At 50.0% G+C, this 25,526-nt stretch overlaps 1 protein-coding gene across 3 annotated transcripts in view; it reads left to right on the top strand.

The window, feature by feature from the left end:
* Nucleotides 1-539: 539 nt before the first annotated feature.
* Nucleotides 540-25,526, top strand: part of CSRNP1 (cysteine and serine rich nuclear protein 1) — a 36,263-nt gene continuing 11,276 nt past the window's right edge. Inside the window, exons 1-2 of one of the 3 annotated variants that reach the window (XM_063126113.1) lie at nt 540-665; nt 21,120-21,324. In XM_063126113.1, coding sequence (XP_062982183.1) covers nt 21,144-21,324 — 181 coding nt within the window. In that variant the 5' untranslated portion in view covers nt 540-665; nt 21,120-21,143. Of the gene's footprint in view, nt 666-14,870; nt 15,038-16,098; nt 16,526-21,119; nt 21,325-25,526 lie in introns of those variants that run through there. The other 2 variants (XM_063126122.1, XM_063126130.1) reach the window with 2 other exon arrangements.

The following is a 25,526-nucleotide window of genomic DNA, read 5'->3' as shown; positions in this document are numbered from 1 at the left end:
GGGCTTACACTGGACACTACCCGAGGATCGCAGCCTTCTGAAGAAGTCCTGCAGCAGAGCGAGAAAACAGAGCGCGCGCGCGCGCAAACACGCCTCCTGCGCGCCCTGCACTAGCGCACGTGTGAATCCGCACACTACCGCCGCGGCTCCACCAATCCCTGCTCTCGCACGCGCGCGCGCGCGCTCGATTTTCCGGGGAAGGAAGGGAGGTAACTGGGCAGTGTGTCGTCTCCTGCTCCTCCTCCTCCCGGGCGATGGTTAGACGGGGAAGGAAGGAGGGCGGCCGGCCGGGCAGGCAGGAAGCGGCGTGTGGGCTGGGAGCGGGCCGGGCTCGCTGGCTGAGGCTCCCTTGTCACCTCCTGCGTCAGAGCCCAGGAGTTTTCCACTGACGAAAAAGGGCAGCGCAGCAGCTGAGCCGGGAGGAGGAGGAGGAGGAGGAGCGCCGAAGGAGGAGGAGGAGGCGGCGGCAGCAGCAGTTCAGTTCAGCGCCAGGCACGGGCCAGCCAGCCTCGCTCGCGCTCCCTCCTCCCCGAAGTCTGGACTACGATGCGAGCTTGAGCAGCCGCCGAGCAGCGCCCGACTCCCCTCGAAGCCGGCTTGCCTCCTCCTGCCTCCGCCGGCCACCAGCAACGACGGCGGCCGTCCAAGGAGCCCCAGCGGCGCCGGTAGGTGTCTCCGTCCGTCTGCCCGGCTCGTCGCCGTCGGGGCGAGCTGTTTGTGGGCTTGGAGCGCTTCGCAGCGACGGCGTCTCCAGCTGGCGCCGGGGAGGGGAAGGGCAGGAAACGGGGGCGCCGGGGGAAGTTCTCTTCCTCTCCCCCCACCTCCACGGGGTAGTAACTTCGGGGCGGGCGATCTAGTGTGGGCTGCCCCGGTTCTCCTTCCAAACGGTTGCAGGAGGGGAGAGGGGGCAGGACGGAGGGGGAGGGGCGATGGGTACCGGGAGGAGAGAAAGGGGGAGGGGGCAGTTAGCCGGGTTGAATTGGCTGCGGATGGAGGTTTGCTATGGCCGGATGGGGGCGCTCTGGAGAACGGGGCAGAGCGAAGGATCGCGAATCGGGAACTCTGGATAGTGGAGAAGTTTGTGTCCCAGGTAGAAAGGTTGGCGTGGTGGTGGTGGTGGACGTCAAAGGAGAAAGCGATGAAGTTGGGGCTGGTAAACCAGAAGGCGAGGACAGCCGTAGTGTGGCCCCTTAAAGGCGGGTGGATTTGTTCCCGCTTTCGTGGGCGCGATCCGCTTCGGTAGAAAGTGGAGGTCCGTCTGAAGAGGAGCGAGGAAGCGAGCCCTCGCGAGGAAGGGGCTGATTAGAGAGGGCGAAGAGCGAGCTAGCGATGCCCGGCCTGGAGGGGGCGGTATAGAGCCGAGGGGGACGGGAGTTCCGGCTGTCGGGAGGGGGCGCGCACAGCCCGCCTGCCAAAGCGCACAGCCGGGAGTTTTGCGATTTTTTTCCTGGAGGTCTTTAAGCGGGGAGGAGAGGGGGAGGGGGGGGAGGAGGGTGGCGGGAAAGCTGCTTCGCCTCCGGCTGCAGCTCGTAACGTCGGATCGTGCCCTTTGCGTGGAAAGCCTTGGGGAGGCGCTTCGGCCCCGTTGGGAGTAGAAACAGAAGAGGGGGATGGAGACGTTGGCGAGGCGCATTTGGAAACCCTTTGGGGGTTACGGCGAGGCTACTCGCCACCACGGCGGTGATTTAGCCAAGGTTGGTGGGGTGGGTGGGGGATACGCCGGATCTTCAGCCGAGGGGTGGGCGGAGAGTCTCGTCTCTTCTTCCCTTCTCTCGTTTTCGCCTCGGGCAAGCTGTTGTTCTTGGCGGATCGTGGCCTCTGCCCTGCAGGCGATGGTGGTAATCGACCCGGTTGGCTCCCTCCTTCCCTTTCCTCCCCGGCGTGCCTCCCATCCGCTCTTTCTCGTGTCTCTCTCTTTCCTTGCACCTGATCCCCGCCTCGGCGCCTGCTCTGGCTGCCTGACTCCTTACCCGTTGGCGAGGCGCCGCTCCGGAATCGCCCCCTCTGCTCACGTTTCTTCGGCCAACGTGTGGCTGGGCTGCGCGCGTGCGTAAATATAAGCCCTTCTTGTGATTAAAGTCGTCCAGCTGCGCTCTGATTTCTCTCGCCCTTCTTTCTCTTTCTTCCCCCCCCCCCCACTTTCCAATGTCCTGGAGTGGATGGGCAGTAAGGCCGTTCAAAAGAAGTTAATTAAGTTGCCCGAATTCTCTCGCCCTGGGAGATCGTGCTGTTTGGCTCCCTGCTGAGCTATCTCTTAAGGGCCTGACAACGTCCCCCCTCCCCCGGGCAAAGTACCAAAATGTGTGAGGCTAATTGGGATTTTTTTCCATTTAAACCAAAAAACCACCACCACCAGCATCCAAGGCACATAGGTTTGGGCTTTCTCCCTTGGACCGGCCCTTCCTGGAACCAAAGGGAGGGAATCCACTCATTGCTGGAAACGAAACTGGTTCTGGAGTTCTGTATTATTATTTTTTGCCGTGTGAGTGGGGGGAACAGCTCCGTTTTCTTCTAGGGATTTTCTTCTCTGTTTATTCTCTGCTTCCCTCCCTCCCCACCCTCTTTCCTCCTGTGTCATAGTTACGGGGAAATACTCTACATACTCTATGTTGCTGGAGTATGATGCCAGGGTGGTGAGTCACAGTGCCTTAAATATAAGTTCTTGGGGTTTTCTTCCGAAACGTCAGGGTTGCCAGTTAATGGCGTTGCGTCACAGGCTACTCGCCTGGTGCTGGTGACTGAATCGGGGGTGGAATTCAGAATCCCTGATGTCACCGTAGTATCTTCTAAACTTATGACGGTGCAGGCGTGCACTCCCTTTTTTTCTGAATTAAAATTGGACGCTTACTCACACATAGTATCCTAGTAGTAGTTATTGGTGAAGTTAATTTCTGTTGTTGTGGGTGTATGTTCCAAACCATATCAGGTGCGTTTGAGTACAGCTCCCATCATCCCCAGCCAGTGTGCTGGCTGGGGATGATGGGGGTTGTATTCAAATGCACCTGAAGGACACTGGATTGGAGAAGGCTGGTCTTGTCTCTGATGTCAGAACGTACTGTGAAAAGTGAAGAGATTTTCTTTTGCGAGACCGCTTGTTTTTCTTCGCTTTTCATGGCACGGAACAAAGTCAAGTTGAGGCTGCACCCTTACAAGGGAGTAAGTCTATAGAATTTAATTTCTAGTAAATACTCATTGGGTCTGGTTGCGCAGCTGTCGTGGTATGTGCGCTTATTCTCTGGTAAGACCGCTTTGAATTTGGTGTGGCTTCTGAGTAAGCTTGATTAGGCAAAGTTGAGTCAGTCACCAAGAATTACAAAATGAGGCAATTCATGTTTTTATTTCAGTTAAAGGAATTCCTGTTAGCCAAGCCTAGAGATACACTAGTTTTCGAGTGACGTAAAAACCCCTTTATCCAGGTGCAATAGAAAAGAAACCTATTTTTAAATACCGAGAAGACAAAACTGGGTCTCTCCCCTCCTTTGATATTGGCTTATTCACAAGAGAGCGCTATTGATATTCTGTGCTGAGTGACTTATTTATTACATCTTTAACTTTTCTACACATTTGAAGATATGCTTCTCTGTCTGCCCGTCAGAACTCTGTGAAACTTGGAAGCTTGTGTACTTTGGTCCAGACAGAGCCAACCAAAGGCCCCACCTCTTTTTGTGTTTCATGAGGGTTTTCCCTCCCAATTCTCCAGGACCAACTAAGCAATAGCAGTTTCTGTTCCAGTTACTGTTTTGTAAGAACTCACAATGCAGCTTCTCTCTCTCTCTCTCTTTCCTTCGTAGTTAGAGCAACACCTACTGGTACAAAGGCGGATTGATCCGTGCCAGCAGATTTGTTCACGAAACCGCTGTATGTGTGTGACATGTCTCTGTGTCGTTCTAAGATAGGAGAAGGACGGGTGTCATTTACTCAGTCTTGGAGAGGCCGAAAGTGATTTGGGTGCAAATTTTCTTGATAATGAAATCAGGACAACTGAAGTTTTTTTTTTTTTAAGTATTTGTTTAGTTTGGCTTTTATCTAGTTAATCAATTAAGGCTGCAGTCCTGTGCAGAGTTAGATTTCAGGAGGCCAAAGCATGCATAACTTTGCATAGTCAGGCAGCGTGTGAGTTCAGTGTAGGTGCATATAAAGTGTGTGGGTTCAACTCTGTGCACGCTTGTGTGGGAGTGAGTGTCCTTGATCTCAGTGGAACTAAAGTCTGAGTAGACATGCATAGGACTGCACTGTTGGGGAGCGAGGTTGCCATCTTCAGAGACCCTGTGCTCTCCTTAGGGTATCATCACGTGTCATCACGTGTGAATAATGTAAAATCCTGAGTTTTGTATCTTTTGTTGAGTTTATCTGTAATGTGGAACATGCCCGATTGTGGCAATGCGAGACACCACAGCCATGCAGCTTAGGAAATAAGCAAGCGAAAAGACCATTGGTGTTGTGGAAACTTCAAATTTCAAAAGGCCTTTCGACGTGGAAATGGAAAGGGTTTAGCAGCTGAGATCAGGTGTGTTTGGTTCTTGTTGCTAAAATCAAGAGAGACGTGGTTTCCCTTCACAGGTAGAGCTCTTACCTGCTAGTTTTCAATACTCTCTGGATGCATTCCCCCCCCACTTCTAAATCAATCTCTGCACCCCCAAGACTCTTCATTTTTCTTATTCTCCTTCCTCTTGATTGATTTTAGGGTGGAAGCTTTAACGTGCAATGAAATGCATTTTTAACCACCCCTGAAAGTATTTTTCTTTCTTTCTAAGTACCCTCACGTCCCTCCCCGTAAAGGAATATAATAAGCTGCAGGAAAGAACGGTTAACTTTGTGCCACATGGTGCCCTCTTGAGTTACCCGCTCCCCCCACCCATTGGCATCTGCTGCACGCAAAGCAGATGTCAAAGTTGGGACAAAGGTATTATTTGCGCACACAACTGCTGTCTGTAGCGTAGGGTTGGGGGAGGGTTAAAAAGGAAGCAAGCAGGATATGTAGATGTCTATTAAAGAGTGAATCGTCTGCTGTTAAACAATTTGCCAAAAAGGCCCTTTGCAGGCATCCTCGCGAACAGCCCTGTGACATAGGCTACTGTTCCCATTTTACAGAAAGGCGAATTGAGGCCAAAGTGAGGTGACAAGGCCTTGGAGAGTGTCTCTACGGCAGAAGAGGGGCCTATCCCTCTGGATCGAGGCAGGGAACAACATTGAAAACAAAAATACTATAAAATACATGAAACTGGTTAAGACATATAAAGCTAATACAAATAACAGCTAGACATCTTAAAATTCGACTGGGCAGGCCTGCTGGCTACCCTCGATTTATGGAGCCACGCTCATTCTCTTGATTATTATTTTTAAAAAATTGTGTGTGGGAGCTGGTGTCACAATTAATCTGGAACGTGATCTGAAAGCCTCTTGCTTAGATTTCTGCTCCGCCCTGTAGGGAGGCCTCCAGCAAATCTCGCTCTTCCAGCCTCGGTCCCGTGCCTGGGACAGAGAGAACGCTGAGCCTACCTTGCAGGGTTGTTCTTAAGGATTCCCCAGTGAGTGCATATGGAGCACTTTAAAGACATACGGCGGGGCAGCTAGCTATTTCTCACACTCGTGGGCTGCTCTTCCAAAGGCCTTGGGGCCGGCTTACCTGCGGTTCTCAGGAAATCGCCTGTCCAGTTGACTTGCAGGGCAGTGCTGAGCTGAAGCAATCGAATGGTCCCTCTTCTCGTTGATGGATGGATGGCTGCAACCATAGATGGTTGCCTATGTCTCCCCACTCTTCAATTCTTGAGATGTACCACCATGAATCTCTCTGGGGTTCTTTCTGCTTTATGATTTAAACCAGCCTTCCCTTCCCCAACCATCTTGCCCTCCAAATGTGGTGGACTGCAATTCCATCGTTCTCAACCAGCATAGTGTTGTAGGTGTTCTTGATGGCACTATTGTTTAGCTTGGATCCTTGCAATTCGATGTTGCCTACTACCTGTGTAGCTCCTCCCCCCTTTTTTGGCGGGGTAGATACAGAAAGCAGAAGAAGGAGACCTCCAAACCTGATTGGGCTGTTCTTCCTACACGCAGGAGTAGGTGGGTCGCAAGTGAACACAGCCCTGACTTTAACTGGAACCGCTACACAACGGCCCTGTTCACGTGACACGCTGAACCATGGTGGTTAAGCACTTAGAACTAAACATGATGGCTTAGTGTGTTGTGTGAACCATTCCTAACCACGGTGGCTACATAACCACGCTTTAAACACACTCACTATTTGCTGCAAAAGGGTTAGCGCCCTAACCATGGCTTAGTGTGTTGTCTGAACAGGCCCATCATTTGCAAATGCTGCCCTGACTCCTGTGAGAACTTCATGGTGGATGGAACCTTCTTTTAATTATTGAGGAGCGGGCAGGGAGTTGCGCTGTGTGTATTTTCCTCCTCGGGCACCAAAGTGATTTGGGCCATTCTTGGATACCTTTGATCTTCTTGTCGTTTGCGGTAGATGCGATCCCGGTTGTGTTAAAACAGCAGCAAGCTTTGCACGAGAGTGTCAGACTTTGCATGAGTGTGTCCGCTTGTCCATTCGCACAACAATCCTGTTAGGTAGGCTGTTGTTGTTTTTATTAGTCCCATATTGCTGAAGGACCGAGGCTGAGAGAGATCAGCTAGCCTTCAGGCCATTAGCCAAGTTCATTGCCAGGGGTAAGACTCGCACTGAGGTCTTTCTGGTGCACCGATGTATCTCTTCGCTACTGCGCCAGCGCTCTCGTTGGTGTTCTTGCGGAAAAGTGTATATCGTTGAAAACATCCACGCTCCGTTAAGCAGTCTTTTGTTGCTTTCTTGTCTGCTGTGTTATGTGCCTGAGTCGGCTTCTATGCAAATGTTCGCTGCCCTGTCCAGTGAAACTGAAAGGATGCCGTGATTGTGCGTGTTTTATGATACAGGTGTTCTTCTTTCCCACCTCTCCCTGCTGGGTTTTTTTTTTTTTAATGGGAGAGGGAAGCAAAGTAATTGGACGTTAACCCCATCCAGATCTGGCAGCTTAATTCTGGCACGCAGCAGACGTCTTGCTCTGAAAGTGTCTCCAGCTGCTAGGCCGGTCTCCTGCATTATTGAGAGTGGAGACGGAGGCAGCTGCATGTAAAGTTAAAAGGTAAAACACACACTGTGTACCAACCAGAAGACAAACACTGGAGTCGCTCTGAATTATTCACCGAGGTAATCATATAGAGGATTTGCCTAGACACCGAGGTGGGGGTGGCGGGAGCAGTTTGCATTTTTTTTGCATGGACTAGGCCGGCATCCCCGTTTGAATCTGGATTTAAAATAATATAGCAAACAACCAAGTCTGGTATTTTTTTCCCCCTTGCCAGTGCATTTGTCAGTGTAGTTGGGGCGTTAGTAATTGGTATTTTTAATTATTCAGTTCCCAAGAGTTGTTCAGTGCATGCATTCCACCTTTCGCGGTAAATTGTAGGTTGATCCATGCAGGAGCGTGCCGTGATCCCAGACCGCTGGGATTGCTGCTTCCTTCCATCTTTTCCTTTCTGAGAGTTTACCATAGGGACTAGAAACTTCCTCCCTATCATGTTAAAAAAAAAAAAAAAAGGCTGCATGAGACAGAGCACTTCTTACAGGAGGGAGAGAATTGCCTCATGCAACTCTGAGTGTGTGCTGAAGAAAGAGGCCTCATCACATTCACAACTGATTCATGCTTTTATTCTGGGATATGAAATGTGCGATCCCTCCCCCCTTCCTCCCCCCCCCCCCAAATCGCCTGTTTCTGTCCTGTGGCAGGCCATGGATCTATTTTTAGCTGCGGAGAGGTTATGAAACCTTAGAGTCAGCGAGGTTTTAAAAAAGGAATGCTTGAAGGGAGCTGGAATCCCAGGTTACTGTTACTAGAAATAACTCTGCTGAATGGTGTTGAATCTTTCCTTGAATAATCCTGTGTGCAAAGGAGGACCTTCTGTGCATTCATTCATGGGGGCTTCCTCCAGATGCTTGCAGAGAAAATCACAGGGTACAGTCAAGGTAGAACTTGCTGTGATGGAATTCCCCCTATTATCACGCACATAAGTAGTACTTGAGGGAGTTTGGAATATTTTAAAGGAAAGCACCAGAATTACTTGCTGTCTCTCTCTCTCTCTCTTCTGGGGCAATGTAGGTTGTTCCAGTGTTCATTCATTTTCCCAGATCTAGAAAATATATATTTCAAATTCCTGGGCACCAGCATCACATTTCTTGGTGTCCAAGTAGCCAGGCAACATTCTTTTTGTGTGTGACGGCGACCCATTGGCCCATCAACATGACACGCTTCCGTAGAGAGGCACGGATCGGGCTTGTAAATACCTCCTCCCTGGCTCACCTGTGGTGAGCCTTCATTGCCTCCAAGCAACCAGGAAAGGAAGCTTCTGCTTTTTTCCCTCCCTTTCCATATCGGAAGAGTCAGTAACGTTGATTGCCACGCTAGAGCAGGGGGTTGCCAGAGAAGCGTTCCAGTGCCTGAACTGGTTTTGGGGCAGGGCAGTTTTGAGAAATGAGCGAGAGGTGTTGGAAATGCACAGCCTGAAACTAGCGTTGCTGCCGATGCCGTTTCCTTCCCATCTCAAGCGTGACCGGCTGGGCATCCCACACGGGGCTGGATTTAGCCTGGTGGGGTGTGTGCGGATAAACCGCTACCCTAGTGTAGAACCAGGGCCGGTAGACTAGAGACAATTCTGCCCTCACCCCACAAGAACACAGGAAACTGCCTTTATACCACACCAGACTGTTTGCAGCCCACAACAGCTGGGCTACAAATAGTCCTGCCGGATGGGGATGATGGGAGCTGTAGTCCCAGACATCCCTTGATCCTCCCAGCGTTGTCTTCGACGTCGTCAGGTTTCTTCAGGAACCCGAGTGCCTGTTATTTATGGCCGTGGGATCCGAAAATAACTCCCATGTAGGTGGGTGTTAGCAGCCTGGAGCTTTTGCAACATCAACTCGGCTGGCTTGCCTTCCCGGGGGAGATCTCAGCCATAAATCATTTCTTGGGCGCCTCCGCACTTGGCATGGGCTCTGCAGGCGTGCAACCAGCTTTGGAAACTGCTGTGGCAGCCTTGGCAGTTGTAAAAGCCGTTCTGTAGTGTTTGGCTCCGCAGTGCCCAGCCTGGCATTAAGATGACCAAGGAAACGTCCTTAGCTTCACTCTGGCAAACAATGACCTTTCATAAGTTCAGGTAGCTGAACCATCATGATTTTTTCCGGAGAGGGAGCCCCTGAAATTCCAAAGGGGGAATCCTAACCCACCTCCCCGATACCAGACATTGAGCAGTGGTTGCTCAACGGTGAGGGGGAAAGCACTCTGCACATGGTTGGAGGCACCGTTCCCCCCCCCCCCCAATCGCATGGCACGTTCAAAAACTGACCCGATGTTGAAAGAGGCTGGCAGTGCCTAGGGAAAACGGGCTTCATAACAAGGTAAAACGCCAATGGAGTCATGGGGATGGGTTTTACTCCGAGACGCAGTTGATTTTACTGTGAGACACAGTGGAAGCTGGTGGCTCCGATGTCGGTGGGGCGGTGAATCCACTCCGGGTTTCAGTCTGAACCAGTCAGAACTCTGAAGGAGCTCTCCAAGTTTCAGAAGCGTCCACACCTTGGATAGCCCCTTTAGAGTACTGAGTGAAATCTGGAGTGGATTCACCACCCCACGGACAACGGAGCCACCAGCTACTGCTGATGGGATGGACCTGTAATAATGCATGTTTTGACCATTCTCATGCACAAGAGTTTTCTCTCCCCCCCCTCAATCCCCAAAGTGGCGACAGTTAGGGTGGCTTAATATCTGTGGAACCCTTAAAAATCAGAAAACTTTTGATAGTCTGTTCTGACGTTTTTTGTGGCACAGGATGGCCTGGACATCTCTACGCATACAAAGCTACTGTTGTGTGCATGTATCCCACGATTTCCCCACCAATTGCAGAGGACTTGGTGTCGGGAGACAGAATTCTTTGTCCTGCGAAGCTTTGCTTCTTTTGTACAAAAGCACATTTCTAGTCCTCATGGCTGCAGGGAGATGACGGAAGGTGTGTGGGCAGTGTGGAGTGAAATAACAAGTGCGAACCCATTTCTAGCGGCCGTGGAGGTGCCGGCTTCTCTTCGGCCTCTCTGTATTTCCTTGGCTTTCCCCAAAAACCAGTACATTTCCGCAGATTTGTTTAAGCATCTTAACTTGCAGAGTCGTTCTGCAAATGAGCTCACAAACATTGTTGATTATTCGTTCAGTCGTTTCCGACTCTTCGTGACTTCATGGACCAGCCCACTGTCGGCCGTCGCCACCCCTAGCTTCCCCAGGGTCAAGTCTGTCACCTCCAGAATATCATCCATCCATCTTGCCCTTGGTCAGCCCCTCTTCCTTTTGCCTTCCACTTTCCCTAGCATCAGCCTCTTCTCCAGGGTATCCTGTCTTCTCATTATGTGGCCAAAGTACTTCCGTTTTGCCTTTAATACCATTCCCTCAAGTGAGCAGTCTGGCTTTATTTCCTGGAGTATGGACTGGTTTGATCTTCTTGCAGTCCAAGGCACTCCCAGAATTTTCCTCCAGCACCACAGTTCAAAAGCATCTATCTTCCTTCGCTCAGCCTTCCTTATGGTCCAGCTCTCGCAGCCATAGGTTACTACGGGGAATACCATTGCTTTAACTATGCGGACCTTTGTTGTCAGTGTGCTGTCTCTGCTCTTAACTATTTTATCAAGATTTGTCATTGCTCTCCTCCCAAGAAGTAAACGTCTTCTGATTTCCTGTCTGCAGTCAGCGTCTGCAGTAATCTTTGCGCCCAGAAATACAAAGTCTGTCACTGCCTCCACGTTTTCTCCCTCTATTTGCCAGTTATCAATCAAGCTGGTTGCCATAATCTTGGTTTTTTTGAGGTTTAACTGCAACCCAGCTTTTGCACTTTCTTCTTTCACCTTCGTCATAAGGCTCCTCAGCTCCTCCTCGCTTTCAGCCATCAAAGTGGTGTCATCTGCATATTTCCCTGCAGGCAGCAGGGATTTGGGGTGTGGTGACTTCATGCCGGGCAGCAGCATTTCGCTGCTCCAGAGCTCCTGTGAAGTTTTATTTCTAGCTGTGTGTGTTTTTTTGGGGGGGGGGAGGGGCTGCTACCCTCTTTTTGGTTGGCTCAAACGAATTAGAAGCTGCCCTAAAGATCTTGTATCCCAGCTGTTTTACTCCAAAATACTTGCTCTTGACACACCTGTGAAGGGGGAGAGCTCTCTCTTTAAGCTCCCCCTATTCTTGCCCCCTGGAGAGCCGGCAGCGTTGTCCTTGTCATCCCCCCCCCCAGCCCCATATCTTCCCTTTGTGCCATGACCTCCATCCCTCTTTTGGAAGCTGGCTGTTCAAATGAGAGTGGAATGCACATCTGGGCTGAATATTTTGTTAGGAAAATATTCCCAGGATAATAAGCGACGACCGTGCCAAAGAGGAATTCCTGCGGGTTTGATTCGCTCCATCATGTACTTTTTGTTTTTAGTGTTTTTGTTTTGTTTTTTTTTAAAAAAAGGCTGTTCTAGGGAGGGAGATTTACGTTTTTATTTCAGATGCCTTACATATAATATAATGTTCATCATCTATTCCACTTTGCCGCGCCCTTTTCTACTTAAGACCAGCCTTCTCCAAACTTAACTGAGGCACTCTTTTGTCCTTGTTGTTCTGAATTTAAAATGGAGGGAAGGGTTTGACCCCAGATGGCTTCACTACTAGAGTATGGATGAGTAAGAGGCCTTGCCTGTCCTCATAGGGTTCATTGCCCTGCATGAACTGAAGTTCTGGGCATCTCTGGACCCTTTGATCTCACCTGACAGAGAAGGGATGAGGCATAAGACGGACCTGTCCCTAGTGGAGGCAGTGTGGAAGGCCACCAGGGGGTCATGCAGAGGGACAGTGGGCAACCTCCCTTGGGAACCACGACTTCGGGCCCATGCGAGACCCGTGTTCTAAAAAATTATTTATAATCCCCTCAGAAAGCTCTGAAATTTGGGGAGGGTGTGAGGTCCTGCAAGGTTGACCTCTCTTTTGGCCTGAAGCCACTGCAAGCTTTCAGTTGCCTGGAACACAAGATGATCTCCATCAAAAGGGGACACAGGCAGAAATGTTAGGGGGCCTGCATGTTTGTGGAGATGTATGATTAAAAAAATTTTTTTTTGTCCTCCATTTCATCTCCCTGCTCCCGATGACTTCTCTCTGGTTCCCTTTCTTTAGCTATTTCTCTGCTGATGTGTTGGACTGCAGTTTTCAACATCTCCAGTTGGCACAGCTGGAAATGATGGGAGTTGTTCGTAATTCCTCCTCTCCATTTTATCCTCACAACAATCCTGTGAGGTAGGCTGGCCTGGCCCAAAAGTCACCCAGTGGGTTTCCATGGCCAAGTGGGGACTAGAACTCGGATCTCCCGAGTCCAACTCTCTAACCACTACACCACCACTGTCTACCCTCTGCCCCAACTCAGCACCGGGCAGTTGTTGTTCTGTTTCTGCAATTTTATTCTTACGTTTGCATTTCTGGCCTCTATAAAACTCCGCAGTGGATGAGTGACTGCAATTAAATGCACTAGTCAGATGTTTTGGAGCCATCAACGTCGACAGGTGGGACTTTAGGTGGCTCTGGGCCAGAATTCCATTCTGGTTTTACAGGTTCAAATCTGAAGCAACGAAAGACTTGGGCCTCTGCAGACGCAATCGTCAAAATTCTGCACCTGATATATGGATGTGTAGTTATAGCAATGCTTAGGGTCTGTGCAGCACTTTGCCAAAATGTCGAAATTCACACATTGGCTCAGTGGCTCTTCCAACAACCCTGCGAAGTAGCCCGGTCTTAAGATTTGTACGTTACAGATGGAAGCAGAGGCAGAGAAACTTACTACTAGTTTTTCCTTAGAAGCAACCTCAGCCTTCCTCAACCAGGGGCCCTCCAGATGTTTTGGACTTCCAACTCCAGTCAGACCCAGCCAGCGTGACCAGTGGTTGGGAATGATGGGAGTTGTAGTCACAGTTGTAGTCTCCTCCCCCATGCGCTTTGCGCATTACCCTCAAGTAAGGGGTTTGGTTGAGCTGCAGATTTGCACTTGCATTGCTTTCGCATCAAGTGTGAAGCTGCCTCCTGGAAACTTTACCTGGGCACCATTCCAGTTTAAGCTAATAAAGCAAGGGGGCTGAAAATAGATCAGGGGATTGATGCCTTTGGGGTGAGCAGGGGGAGAAAAATTACACTAAAAGCTTTTCCCCATTAATTAAGAATCAAGCCTGGCTTGATCTGTGCATATTGTATCGACAGTGTCATAAAATAATGGAACGTGCTCTTTCCCCTCTAAAGAGCCACTTTTCCCTGTTCCGTCTGTTTTGGACAGAAATCACTTAAACGCTTTCCTCTCCCCATCCTTAAAGCAATATGCCATGCCTGGCTGTCCTTAGAAGTTGTATTCTGCCCCAGAACATCTAGAAAGACAGGGAAAGAGTGTGCCTGACCATGTGCAGAGTGGCTTTCTTCCCTCCATGTGCAGTGTCGGATGCGGATGAAAGGGCATTGACAGCAGGCTGGCTTGATCACTGGCTCCTCTGTGAATTAAGCTGTTTTTGCACCAGTCCTGAAACACCATTCATTTGGGCCGCTGGTGGAGAATTTGCATTAAAAGAGAGAGGTGGGTCACACATGACGCAAAAGCAAAAATAACTTTGTCAGCAGTTAGACTCTGGAGAAAGGGCTCCGGCCAATGGTGGCTTCCCAATCTGTGTACCTGGGCGGTTCACGTATGTGCAGCTGTGTTGTGTTGCATGCACACTTTTATACCTGGACGATTCATGTATGTGCAGCTGTGTTGTGTTGCATGCACACTTTTATACTTTTGGTGCTCTCTTTGTCAGTGGAGGCCGGTGGCTCCTGTGTTAGTGGGTGGTGAACCTGCTCCGGGAGGTTAGCGGGTGGTGAACCTGCTCTGGAGCGGATTTATCACCCCACTGACATCGGAGCCACCGGCCTCCTCTGCTCTTTGGATGCAGGCGTATCCATCTCCAGATACAGGCCTGGATTCTGAGATAGGTTAACTTAAAAGGAAGTTCAGGGAATGAATGTTTCCTGTTGTCTCCACTCCTCTTCTACCTCCTGCATGAATGTTGGAGGGGCCCCTTTTGAGTAATGGCGGGGAGGGAGTAAGAAATCTCAGGTGTCCCTTCAGCATTGCTGCCAGGGTTGCTGGGGCGTGATGGCTTGCGCTGTGCAGCTCCTGAAAACATGTCGCCCCGGACCTGCTTGGTAAAACGCAACTGTCCAGGACAGGCCGAGGTTCGGTGCTGGCCTTGCTTTCTGTTGCCGGAGTTCCTCCTGGTTTGGCCGAATGTGAACTCCTTGGTTGCCTGTGCTGGGTGATCTCTCGGGCAGTGTGACCATGGCCCTCTGAGAGCGGGCAGACGGAAAGCCTGAGCATCCGGCACTAGGTTTTGTGGGTTGTGACGTCTAGTGGGACGTGGTCAGCCTTGCGCGGTTCCTCTGGGTTGTGACTCGAGTCCTGCGTCTTGCTTGCCAGGGGCGAATGGGTTTTGCAGCCGAGCAGGGAGCGTTGCCTTGCCAAAGGGGGGAAGGGGGCCAAATGCCCGTTAATTTGGAGGGCCTGAAAGGGGCCCAAGGGCACGGCTGCCCCACTGGAGCAAACGGGAAGGGGGAGGCGCGCTCTTGCACCATGGTTGCTTGCTTTGACACGTCTTGCGCACGAGGTGTCCTCGTCGGATTTCCCCCCCGAGCCACATACGTGTGTGTGTGCGTATGTATTCCTCCCGCAGCTTGAGTGTCGCTGGATGGACTTCTTCCAAGGGTGAAAACATGTGCCGGAACTGATGGGCGGTGTCAGGGCTGTTCTGGATTAAGTCCATAAAGCCAGCGGAAGCCAACCCACCTGTGGCCTTCGCTCCCTCTCTTGGACGTAATCAAGTGGCATCCAGTACAGATGAAAGGGGTCGGCTGGAACACGGTTGCTTTAGGCTGTAATCCTGCGCGTACGTACTAGGGAGTAAGCCCCATCGGACACCCTGGTACGTACTTAAGAGTAAACGTGCTTACGCTGGCGTTGCGGAGAAGGAGGCATGCCTGGCTTGACATCTGCACTTTCCCTGACGCATTCCCGATCTCCCGCATTTCCCCTCTTTCCTGCAGGAGTCTTGCAGTTCGAGAGTCTGTTAAGGGGCAGGCGACCTGGTTTGGGACTACAACTCCCGTTATCCTTGACAATTGGCCATGCTGACTGGGGTTTAGGGAAGCTTCAGCCCAAAACATCTGGAGGGCACCAGGTTGTCTACCCCTTTGCCAAACTGGGGTGGGTGTGCCCCTCCCTGGGGGGGGGGTGTTAAGGAAACAAAGTGGAAATCCAGGACCATCCAAAATGATGGTGTGACTTTTGGGGGAAGGCGTGAAGCCTCCACCTGAGCTGCTGCTGTGCTCCGGGGATGTCCTCATAAGCGTGGATTTCTGTTCAGCGCCGTCTTTAGTAGAGGAGCAGGATTGATGCCTCAACCTGCAGATCACGGCAGGAGGCTACCCTTGCATGACCAGGGGTGCAGATCTCTGGGCTTTCGCCTGTGCAACAGGTGATTGCTGTGCGCACAGAATCTAGTGTTAAGCTTGGTAGGAAGGCAGAGGGAGAGAGAGAGAGAGAGAGACTCCCACAATTGCAGATCTCTGAGCCAGCTGCTAGTGAATGTTTAACTTTTCTTGCAGCCGAAGGCAGCCTTTGGAAAGGCAGGTATCTATACGCTCTTTAACCCTTTTCAGTGCCATCGTCCCACGGGCCGCTGTGTGCCAGTCCAGGAGGGCTTTTGCACGGGTTTCCTGAAGAGTGAGCGCCTGTGCAACCAAGTTTGTCTTTTGGGTGATGTTTCTGCTCAGCTTAAAAATCGTCCTGCGCAGAAGTTTCAAAAACTTGAGAGGGCGGTTTTGAATGCTGAAGTGTAATGATAGTGTTGCACGTCCAGCAGAATGAGGTTAGTAGGGTGGACTGTTCCACTTCAGACTGCAGAGGGGTGGAATTGTCACTTGTGAATCCTTCCCTGTCATTTAAAACACACACACACACACCACCTTCTTGCAAGTAGAAAAACAGGGTAGCGAGAAGAAAGCTGCGGTAGAATCATCCTCCCTGCTATGCTAGTTTTTTCTTTGCAGGGACATTGCAAAATATAGACCATCTCTTTCCTCCCCCCCCTTCTTTTTTTCTTTTTTTTTTTTTGCGGTGTGCGTGTGTGCAGTATGAAATTCAACACTCCATTCTGCCACCTGGTTTTGCTACACTTGATCTGGACTCTCCGTCTGGAGAAGAAATGGTCATCCATTGGACACTCTTTCTTTGGACATGGCAAATATCGTTACAGGTGGCCCAGAAGGGATCTGGTTTAATGTCAGGAATCTCTACCTTGGAAGCAGTGCCTCATTTGGGAAGTTCAGCGTGACCAGCTTGGAATCCTGCCGCCTACTTAAAAAACACAAAACTGCACACACGACCAGCTTGTACAACCCGCCTTGCAACTGTGAGCATCCAGTATCTCGAAACCCAGTGGTGTGGTGGTGGCACACCCATCCTCCACGGCCTTTTTCCAGCCTGGGGGGCAAAAGGGGAGCCTGGTTCTCTCCTGCATCGCGTCTGATTCTCTGGGAAGCGACGTTCCCCAAGCTGAGCCCGTTGGGATCTCTGCGTTCTCATGAGTTGCAACTGGCCATCTCTCTCTCTCTGTCTCTGTCTCTGTCTCTCTCTGTGTGTGTGTGTGTGTGTGTAAATGGGTGTGTGCAGCTCTGGCTTGAGTCACTGTATGAATAATAGCCTAGTTGTAGTGTCTGGTTTTGTGCTCATCCAGGCGCAAATAAACCAGCGGTAAGTTCAGTAAGAAGCTCTGAATACTTTGATGTTTTTGAAGGGGAGGAGTTGGAGGAGAATCTCTACTGAATTCTTCCCTGCTCCCCAGATGGCAAAGATCAAGAGCTTTGATCTTGGATCTTGATCTCACCTCCAAGGCTAAGGCAAAGGAGCTCTTCTTTTAGCTGTGGCTTATTGGATGACGGGAAGGGGCCATCGCTCAGTGTGATTAAGCCCATGCGTTCAGTGCAGGAAAGTCCCGACTAGAAATCCTGAAAAGCCGCTGCCAGAATCAAGGCTACTGGGCTAGATGGACCCATGATGTGATGATCTCTGTGGCAGCTTCCTCTGTGCCATCCCAGCAGCTGCTCGAAGGGAGCCACAAGCTTTTGGTGTTTCGTGTGTAAGGGAAACGGCCCTGGCGGGAGTTGTGAGGCTGAGCATTGCCCGGCTCATCGGGACACTTGAACGAGCGCCGTGTTGGTCCCAACCACCATGCTGCCCCCTGTGCTACAGGGCTGGAATTGCAAGGTGTCGCTATGTGGGTGGAGCTCGCCATCGAAAGCGGACGGGCCAAGCAGCTGAGCCCCACCTGCTCAGGGCGGGGTCCGTTCTCTCCCACCCCCACATCTCCTGCGGAGCGGTTGCACCCTGTCATTTGCCGAAACGGGATTTCTGGCTGGGCGTTAAGGGGGTTGCAGCCAACACACCAGGATGGACTGGAGGAAGAAGCTTCTCTGCCCCTTTGCAAATGCGCACGGAAAATACTTTTGTGCGTGTTGGCAACGCCCCCTAACCCCAGTTGGTTCCTTGACTGGGTCATGTCGCCCTCGAACCGGCGCATTTTCCCGGGAACGCGGCGGTTCTTCATATTCGTGGAATGGATTCCAAAGAAGCTTGTGGGCAAAATCTCCCCAGAGGGGCTGTGGGTTTTTTGTTTGTTTGGAAAGTTGGGAGGGGGGAAAACGGAACAAAACGTGGCAGTGCAAACATGAACTGGCTGGCTGGCGGGTTTTGTTCACCCTGCTGCGTGGATGGGTGAGCGATCGGTCTCTCATTCCGGATAGCTTGGCTGAGCGGAGGAGGGCCTGGCTCACCCACTCCTGGTCTTTCGCCAGCGAGAGGCTGGCTTTTCCCTCCCCCAAGGGACTGCCGCCTGACGCTCTTCCCTGCCCGGTGGCTTTGTCAATTAGCCGGAGCGAATGCTGCAGCCGCCTAGAGAGGGATTGAATTCAAGGCACAGCCGAGTGACAGCCAGCCAAACGTGAGGCTGCGTGGCGGGGGAACGTGTTGTACTCTGATCCGTGTTCTGTTCTGGGTTCTCCCCCCTCCTCCTCCTCCTCCTCCTCCAGCTTTTGCAAGTATAACATTAGGACAGATGAAGGTTCAATCCATTAGCAAGAGGAGATCAGCGCCGTCACCCACATTCCTGGGCAGCCAGCTCCTTGAGCCCCCGAAGGGGCTTTGCATCAGGCATCAGTCCATACCCGCTTGCCTCCACCCTGAATGGTGATTTTGCAGTGGAGGCGGGTGGCTCCGATGTCAGTGGGGCGGCGAATCCCTTCTGGGTTTCAGTCGGAACGCTAAAGGTGCAAAGCGCCTTGGGCAGCTGCCTTAGGATGCTGACTGAAACCCAGAGCTGAGTCCCCGCCCCACTGGCAATATAGCACCCTTCGCCAACCCCGGTGGCCTCCAGATTTTTGGGACTACAACATCCATAATCCCTGGGCACCACTGACCATCCATGGGTGTCTCCTTCCCTCAGAGCAGCGTACCTACTCATGCAAGCTCGTAGCAAAGCCTTGCCCAATCCGGTGGGCTCCCCAGGTGTTTTGGACTACAACTGCTCGCATTCCTAAACATTGGTTGTATCGGCTGGGGCTGATGGGAATTGAAATCAATGCCATCTAGAGGGCACTGGGTTGGGGAAGGCGGTCTTTGGGCCCAGACCCAAAGGAAGAACGTGTTTAGGCCACAGACGAAAGGCCTTAGAGAAGGGTGTTCTGGCACCTAGACCTCAGCCAGATCTACACCAAGCAGGTTATAAAAGACTTTGAAAGCGGTTTGAAAATGGCCTATGGAATGTGTCCTGGACCCCAACACTTACCAGTGCATTTCAAAACCATTATAAATCATAGAACCATAGAATTGTAGAGTTGGAAGGGGCTTATAAGGCCTTCAAGTCCAACCCCCTGCTCAATGCAGGAATCCACCTTAAAAGCATCCCTGACAGATGGTTGTGCAGCTGCCTCTAAGGTAGGAGAGCCCACAACCTCCCTAGGTGATTGTTTCCATTGTCGAACTGCTCTAACAGTCAGGAAGTTTTTCCCGATGTCCAGCCGGAATCTGGCTTCCTGTCACTTGAGCCCATCATTCCATGTCCTCCACACTGGGATGATGGAGAAGAGATCCCGGCCCTCCTCTGTGTGACGACCTTTCAAGTCCTTGAAGAGTGCTGTCATGTCTCCCCTCAGTCTTCTGTTCTCCAGGCTAAACATGCCCAGTTCTTTCAGTCTCTCCTCAGAGGGCCTTGTTTCCAGACCCCAGGTCATCCCCATTGCCCTCCTCTGAACCCCCTCCAGCTTGTCTGCGTCCTTCTTGAAGCAGTAGTGCAGTCCTCGTCTCTAACTGGAATGTCCCGTTTCAGTGTTGTCTGTTGTGAAGGGCCACAGGAGAACGGCTGGTGTTTCTCATTCATTCACTCATTCTTGCTTCTTCTCACACCAGGTAGCGTGGAAATGTGGTGAGTGGGGCTGCGTTGCTCCACAGCTCAGTGGGAGAACTGATCTGCCTGATGCTTAGAAGGCCCCAGGTTCAGTCTTCAGCTAAAAGTATCAGGTAGTGAGGGATGAGAAGGCAGCTGCTGGAGTTGGAATACACAATAGAAGGCTAGATGGGCAAATGGCGTGTCATTTGCCTGTCTAGCTTCGGGAGGAAGCGGCTTGACATGTTCGCATGCATGCCTTCCAGCGGCGCCCCTTCAGCCTTCTTCTGGACACCTCACAGTGTGGACTAGTTAGCTGTTCATCACCGTCTCTCAGCTTCAGTTACATCTGTGAAATGGGCGCACCAATCGCCGTCATTGGAGGCACAGTGAGGTGCTAACCGCGCAGCGCTTTTGCAGGCTCCAGGCCTTCAGAAAGTGTTAATGACGTCGGGCAGGTTTGGGTTGGAACCACTTCTCTTTCGCTTCTTGGGGGCATTATGGCAACCGTGACTGTTTGCTGTCAATTCTGGAAGTATCTCAAAGGGGTGTGTCTGTCTTTGAGAGAGAGAGAGAGAGAGAATTTTTAATAACAGCCTGCCAAGAATCCTTGTCGAAGTGGAGATAGAGCCAGCAAGTTTCTTTACTGGGGAATTCTAAATATTTCCGCAGAGAAATTCGCTTGAGGAGTGCTTTGTCGTATCTCTCTATAAATCGGTGGCTTTCAACTGTTTCTTCAGACAAGCAGCCCTTTCTGCATCGACTTGGCTGCCAAGGGAAATTGCAGAGGAGTTGTGTGTGTGTGTGGGGGGGTGTTAATAAGGGGAAAGGCTGCACATGCGCTGGTCAGGCCTTATGCGCCTCACCTTAGAGATGTAAAATTTCCGGAAATTTTGAAGCCATGGGAAAAAAAACCAATTTTTTTCCGGATTTTTTTTTTTTTTTTGAAAAATCGAAATAATGCAATATTAGCTCTTTTTACAGATTGAAAGTCACTTTGTTACTTTAGGAACATAAAATGTAATTATGTCCAAGTTGGTTTGGCATAAAATTATTACATTTGGTATATTAAAAGTAGTGTATTCAAACAATTATTACAAATTTAATTTACTTTTTTTGGTAACAAATGGAGCTACAAGCTCCTGAACTGTTAGGAACACCTGAACTGTAAGGAACCTCTTTGGTTCTGCCAGTTTATGAGGAGCAGGCAAAAAACCTGGCATCCTCCAGATGTGATGGATTGCACGCTGCATCATCCCCTGGCCAGCACATGCTGGATGGGGATGATAGAAATTGCAGTCCAATACATCTGAAGGATGCTCTGGACTAAGCTGTCATCCAGGAGAGTTTGTTTCCCATGACCGATCCCGAGTTCTCCTGGAAAGCTTCCAAGGGGAACGCTGGGGTTGGCTCAGACACCATTTTGGGAGCCACCACCTGAGTGTTGGCAACCAGGAGGAGGAGTCTTCTCTTTCCCTGGCTAGATTTTACTGTAAAGCCATGTCTGGGATGGCTCAGATGGTTGACTCATCAATATTTTTTTTGTTTCCCCCCCTCTCTTCCACAGTTATATGAAAACTCCTCACTAACCATGACGGGGGTATTAAAAAGGAAATACGACGAATTGGAAGATGACCCTCCGTATTCCTCCTCTTCCTCCTGCTCGCCCTTCTCTTCCTCTTCTTCAGCTTCTTCAGGCTGGGAATCCGATGAGGAAAACTCGCGAGGCGGAGGCCTCAAGCCCAGCTCCGCCTTTACCTCCGATTTCACCCGTAAGTATTACTTATTTCTTTGCTGAATTTATTTTATTTTTATTTATTGAAAACATTTCTTGACCTCCTTTCCGGGCGGAAACCCTCACAAGGCGGCTTACGACAATAAAATACATAAAAGCAGTTCAAATAGTGAAAGCATTAAAAACACAATAAAATAGCAATTAGAAATCAAGAAAAGCCAAAATAAAACCAGCAAGAAAACAATGGCAGTAGCAATAACAATACTCGGAACATTGTGTGTAGCCTGTTTTTCCTCCCAAGTTGCTCCAGACACAATGCATGGTTCTTTTTTTTAATCCTTGCTACAAACGCTGTGAGGTAGGTGAAGTTGAAAGGTAGCGGTGAGCCGAGGTCCACTCATGTAAACCGCCCAGAGAGCTTCAGCTATGGGGTGGTATATAAATGTGAATAATAATAATAATAATAATAATAATAATAATAATAATAATGAGGAGGAGGAGGTCCATGGCTGGCTGAAAATTTGAACCCGGGTCTCTCCAGTCCTAGCCCAGTGCTCTAACCATCACACTACACTGTGGGTTGGATCACAATTTAATCATACTTGGAGTAAACCCTTTGAAATCAGTAGGCATTGGGTTACTCCTTACTAACGGAAATTTCATTGGGCGGGCTCCAAGTATGGCTAAAACCTCACTCTAATCCTGGCTCTTCAATGTGGAGCTTCCCGCTCTAGCCTTTCATTGGCACCAGATCCGGCGTTTCTCTCCCAAGGTCCATGTCTTTCAAGCCCACTCACGTAACACATTGGAGGCTGTTGGATCCAACATCGGTGGGACAGAGAATCCGCTCCGGGTTTCAGTCAGAGCTCTAAGGGAGTTATCCAAGGTGCTTGGATAACTCCCTTAGAGCTCTGACTGAAACCCGGAGCGGATTCTCTGTCCCACCGTCGTCGGAGCCAAGAGCCTCCACCAGCCTACCATTGGGTAGCAGTTGTTGAAACATTCAAGATGAAGTTGAGGTTGTAACTTGACCCCAGGAGGCTTTTTGTACATGTGTAAAATGGCAGAAATACTCCTGGCTGGGTTGAATTTGGTGGCGTGACAGTCTCAAGCCAGGATTGAAAAGGAGGCTGGAAACAGATTCAAAAATATTTATTTATATTCCGTTACTTCTTCAAGCTATTTGTCTACCGCCCTCCAGGGCGCTTTGCAATCAGGTGAGGACAGTTGAGTTTGAGTTGGACAAGAGACCTGCATTCTGCAGAATACTTTTCATTCTTGGCTAGACTACATAGCATGTTTAATTCAAGTTAAGTGGTTCATTTTTTAAAAAGGGTTTCCAAAATGAGCAATTAAATACCGACAAATTATCTTTAGGCACAGAGAGTTAATCTTCCTTTCTTTTTTCTAACTAGCTGATTAAATGCAAATGGAATCCAGTTATGGGTGTTTCGGTTTACTCAGCAAAATACCCAGTGTGCTAAATTAACATTTTCTAACTGTGCGCAGCTGAGCTTAGAGCATCCTCTTCCGAAGGAGTGGACCAGTCCTGCGTTTTTCACTCCAGTCTGGCTTGTGCTGCTGCACCAACACCCTGCAGAAATGCCATCTGCTACCCGCCCATGAAGGGCAATAGTTTTAATCAATAAATCTTGTTTGGGGCTGCTGGGAATATTTAGCTTCTAAAGTCTACTTAGCAGACGTTCCAAGCCTGCTGCAGTCTCAAAAGTGCTTTGGAAGTCTTGGTCACAGACAAAGCATCTCTTTCTTTTTGCGTTTCGGCTTTTGTGCAACAACAGTGAACTTTCTGTATTCCCCGGCTCTTTTGAAAAAAAAAAAAAGGGCTGTGAATAGTTTGAGGGAAGAGGGCTGGCTTCAAAAGTCGTAGTAATAGTAATAGTAATAATAATTAATATTTATTTATTAAATTTCTGTACCGCCCCATAGCCGAAGCTCTCTGGGCGGTTTACAAAACTTAAAAACAGTGAACATTAAAAAGTATACAAATTTAAAACCATCAAAAATATGAAAACAACAGTGTAAAACCGTATCCATTTTAAACGACGACAGTTCTGGGGTCCATTAAAAAACAAACAAACTTAGCATATGTTGTTAAATGCTGTTAAATGCCTGGGAGAAGAGAAAGGTCTTGACCTGGTGCCCAAAAGATAACAATGTTGGCGCCAGGCGAGCCTCATCGGGGAGATCATAATTGGGGGGCCACCACTGAAAAGGCCCCTTGTTGCCATCCTCCATATAATAATATACAGGCTATATGGACAGACGCAATACAGCTGCAAAAATAATTCATCAGCAGGAAAGGAAAGGAACCTTTCGTGCAAGCACTTGAGTCATTACTGATTCCTAGAGGGACGCCTGCTTTTGCTGAGTGTGTGGGGGGGGGGGAGTGTAAAACAAAAGCAGGGATTGGTTGGATCCCCAAGGCCAGGCTTAGCCTCCACGTCCCCCTGGAGCCAATTTACAACCTCTTGTGCACGTGCTCCGGCGACTTTCTCTGTAAACTTTTTGCAGGACGCGTCAAAGTGTCCCATTTAAATCAGAAATGAACGAAAGCCTCTTGGCTTTGAAACAGAATCTGCAAAAACAAAACAAAAAACGAAATCCATATTTTGGGGGCAGGGGGAGTCACGGGGGATTTACTTGGAAACGTAGCTGCAGCTCGAATCGTGCTGGCGTTGCACGGAAGCTCAGCTTTCTTATCCAGACTATTGCTGAGAGCTGGCTCCCCCCCCCCTCTCCTTTTGCACAGGATCAAGGTTACGGTACCTTCAGCGGCTACGCTTTGCCATCTCGCCTCGGCAAACACCCTTTGCGGAAGGAGGGAGGTTGAGATCCGGTCACTATAGAGACGGCATTTTTAATCCTCCACTTGCAGATTCCTTAGCAGCTGCTGAACTTCATTCTCTCCCCAGAGAGGCCGGGGCCTCATTTATTTAATATAAGGAAGACTTGTGCCAATTTTAAGTAAATGGATTCCAGATCGATCCGGCTAAACCAGCACAAACGTGTATCGTGGATGCACTGAGATTGCTTTGACCCCTGCGTCTCTCCCTTTAATTGAATTCAGTAAATTGCCAGCTTAGGCTAAACTGCTGTAAGCTAAGCCCGCACCGCCGTTGCCCGTGGTCCAGGGGAAACAAATGGTTTGCAACAGTGGGCGATGCTGGCTCTCATAGCATACTGTTGGGTCTGCAGCCGATCTGCATATTTTGGCTACGCGCAGCCGATTTGCATAACCACAGCAGGGGCTGGGCCGTAGCCGGTGGGCATGCTGGGTTTCCTTTTGTGACAGTTGTTTTGGAATTCACAGCCCTGAATGTGGAACGCTGATCCCCAACATGACTGAAATGGGGCGTTGCACAGGACGGCTGGCAGTAGCGCCCACTTGGAGCGTCTTTGCTTAGCACTGGGCTAAGTGTGGTGTAGTGGCTAAAGTGTCGGACTGGGAGTTGGGAGATCTGGGTTCGAGTCCCCACTGGGCCATGGAAACCCACTTTGGGCCAGTCACAGACCTTTAGCCCAACCTACCTCACAGAGTTGTTGTTGTGAGGATAAAATGGAGAGGAGGAGGAGGATTATGTACGCCGCCTTGGGTTCCTTGGAGGAAAAAAGTCGGGATAGAAATGCAATAAATAAATAATAAATAGGGCTTGTGAGCTTTTTGTGGGCGTTCTGCCATTCTTGTAATCACACAGTTCCAAGGTGAACTTTTGATAGTGGAGGCAGAATTGAATATCCTAAAACCCACGGAAGTTTCTAGCCCCGATGGCTACGAAATTGGCTTACCCTTTGCATATTTGGTGAAAGTTGAGATGCCAGGGGAAGTGGAGGGCAGGTGTCCCTGGCTGCCCCTGTTGCCAGCAAGTGCAGGAGAAATGGTGGGCATTTTGGGGCATCGATGGGCATTTTTAATTTTGACAGACCACGGAAGTTCGCTTGGTTCCATTTTTTGGGGTCTCACCTCAATCTGGAGTATTGATTCTTCTTTGAAAGGATCAAACAAGTTCTCGGCTCTGCTGGGAGCTTCTGCTGCATTGTTTCCATCCTTCTACAACGATCTTAAGTCAGTCCGGCCCGGGTGGAGACCTTAGCGGTGGAGACCTTGGTTCAAATCCTGGAGGCCACGGTGCCCATGTGGAAGTGAAGATCTTCAACAGAGGCTCATCTGCAGGTTCCCTAGCTACCTGAGGTGCAACGGGTGCTTACAGGGGGGAGACC

Source organism: Elgaria multicarinata, chromosome 1 (assembly GCF_023053635.1).
Source record: "Elgaria multicarinata webbii isolate HBS135686 ecotype San Diego chromosome 1, rElgMul1.1.pri, whole genome shotgun sequence".
In the NCBI taxonomy this organism is placed as follows: domain Eukaryota; kingdom Metazoa; phylum Chordata; class Lepidosauria; order Squamata; family Anguidae; genus Elgaria; species Elgaria multicarinata.
Note: the sequence above shows the minus strand (reverse complement) of the source record. Positions and strands in the feature narration are given on the sequence as shown.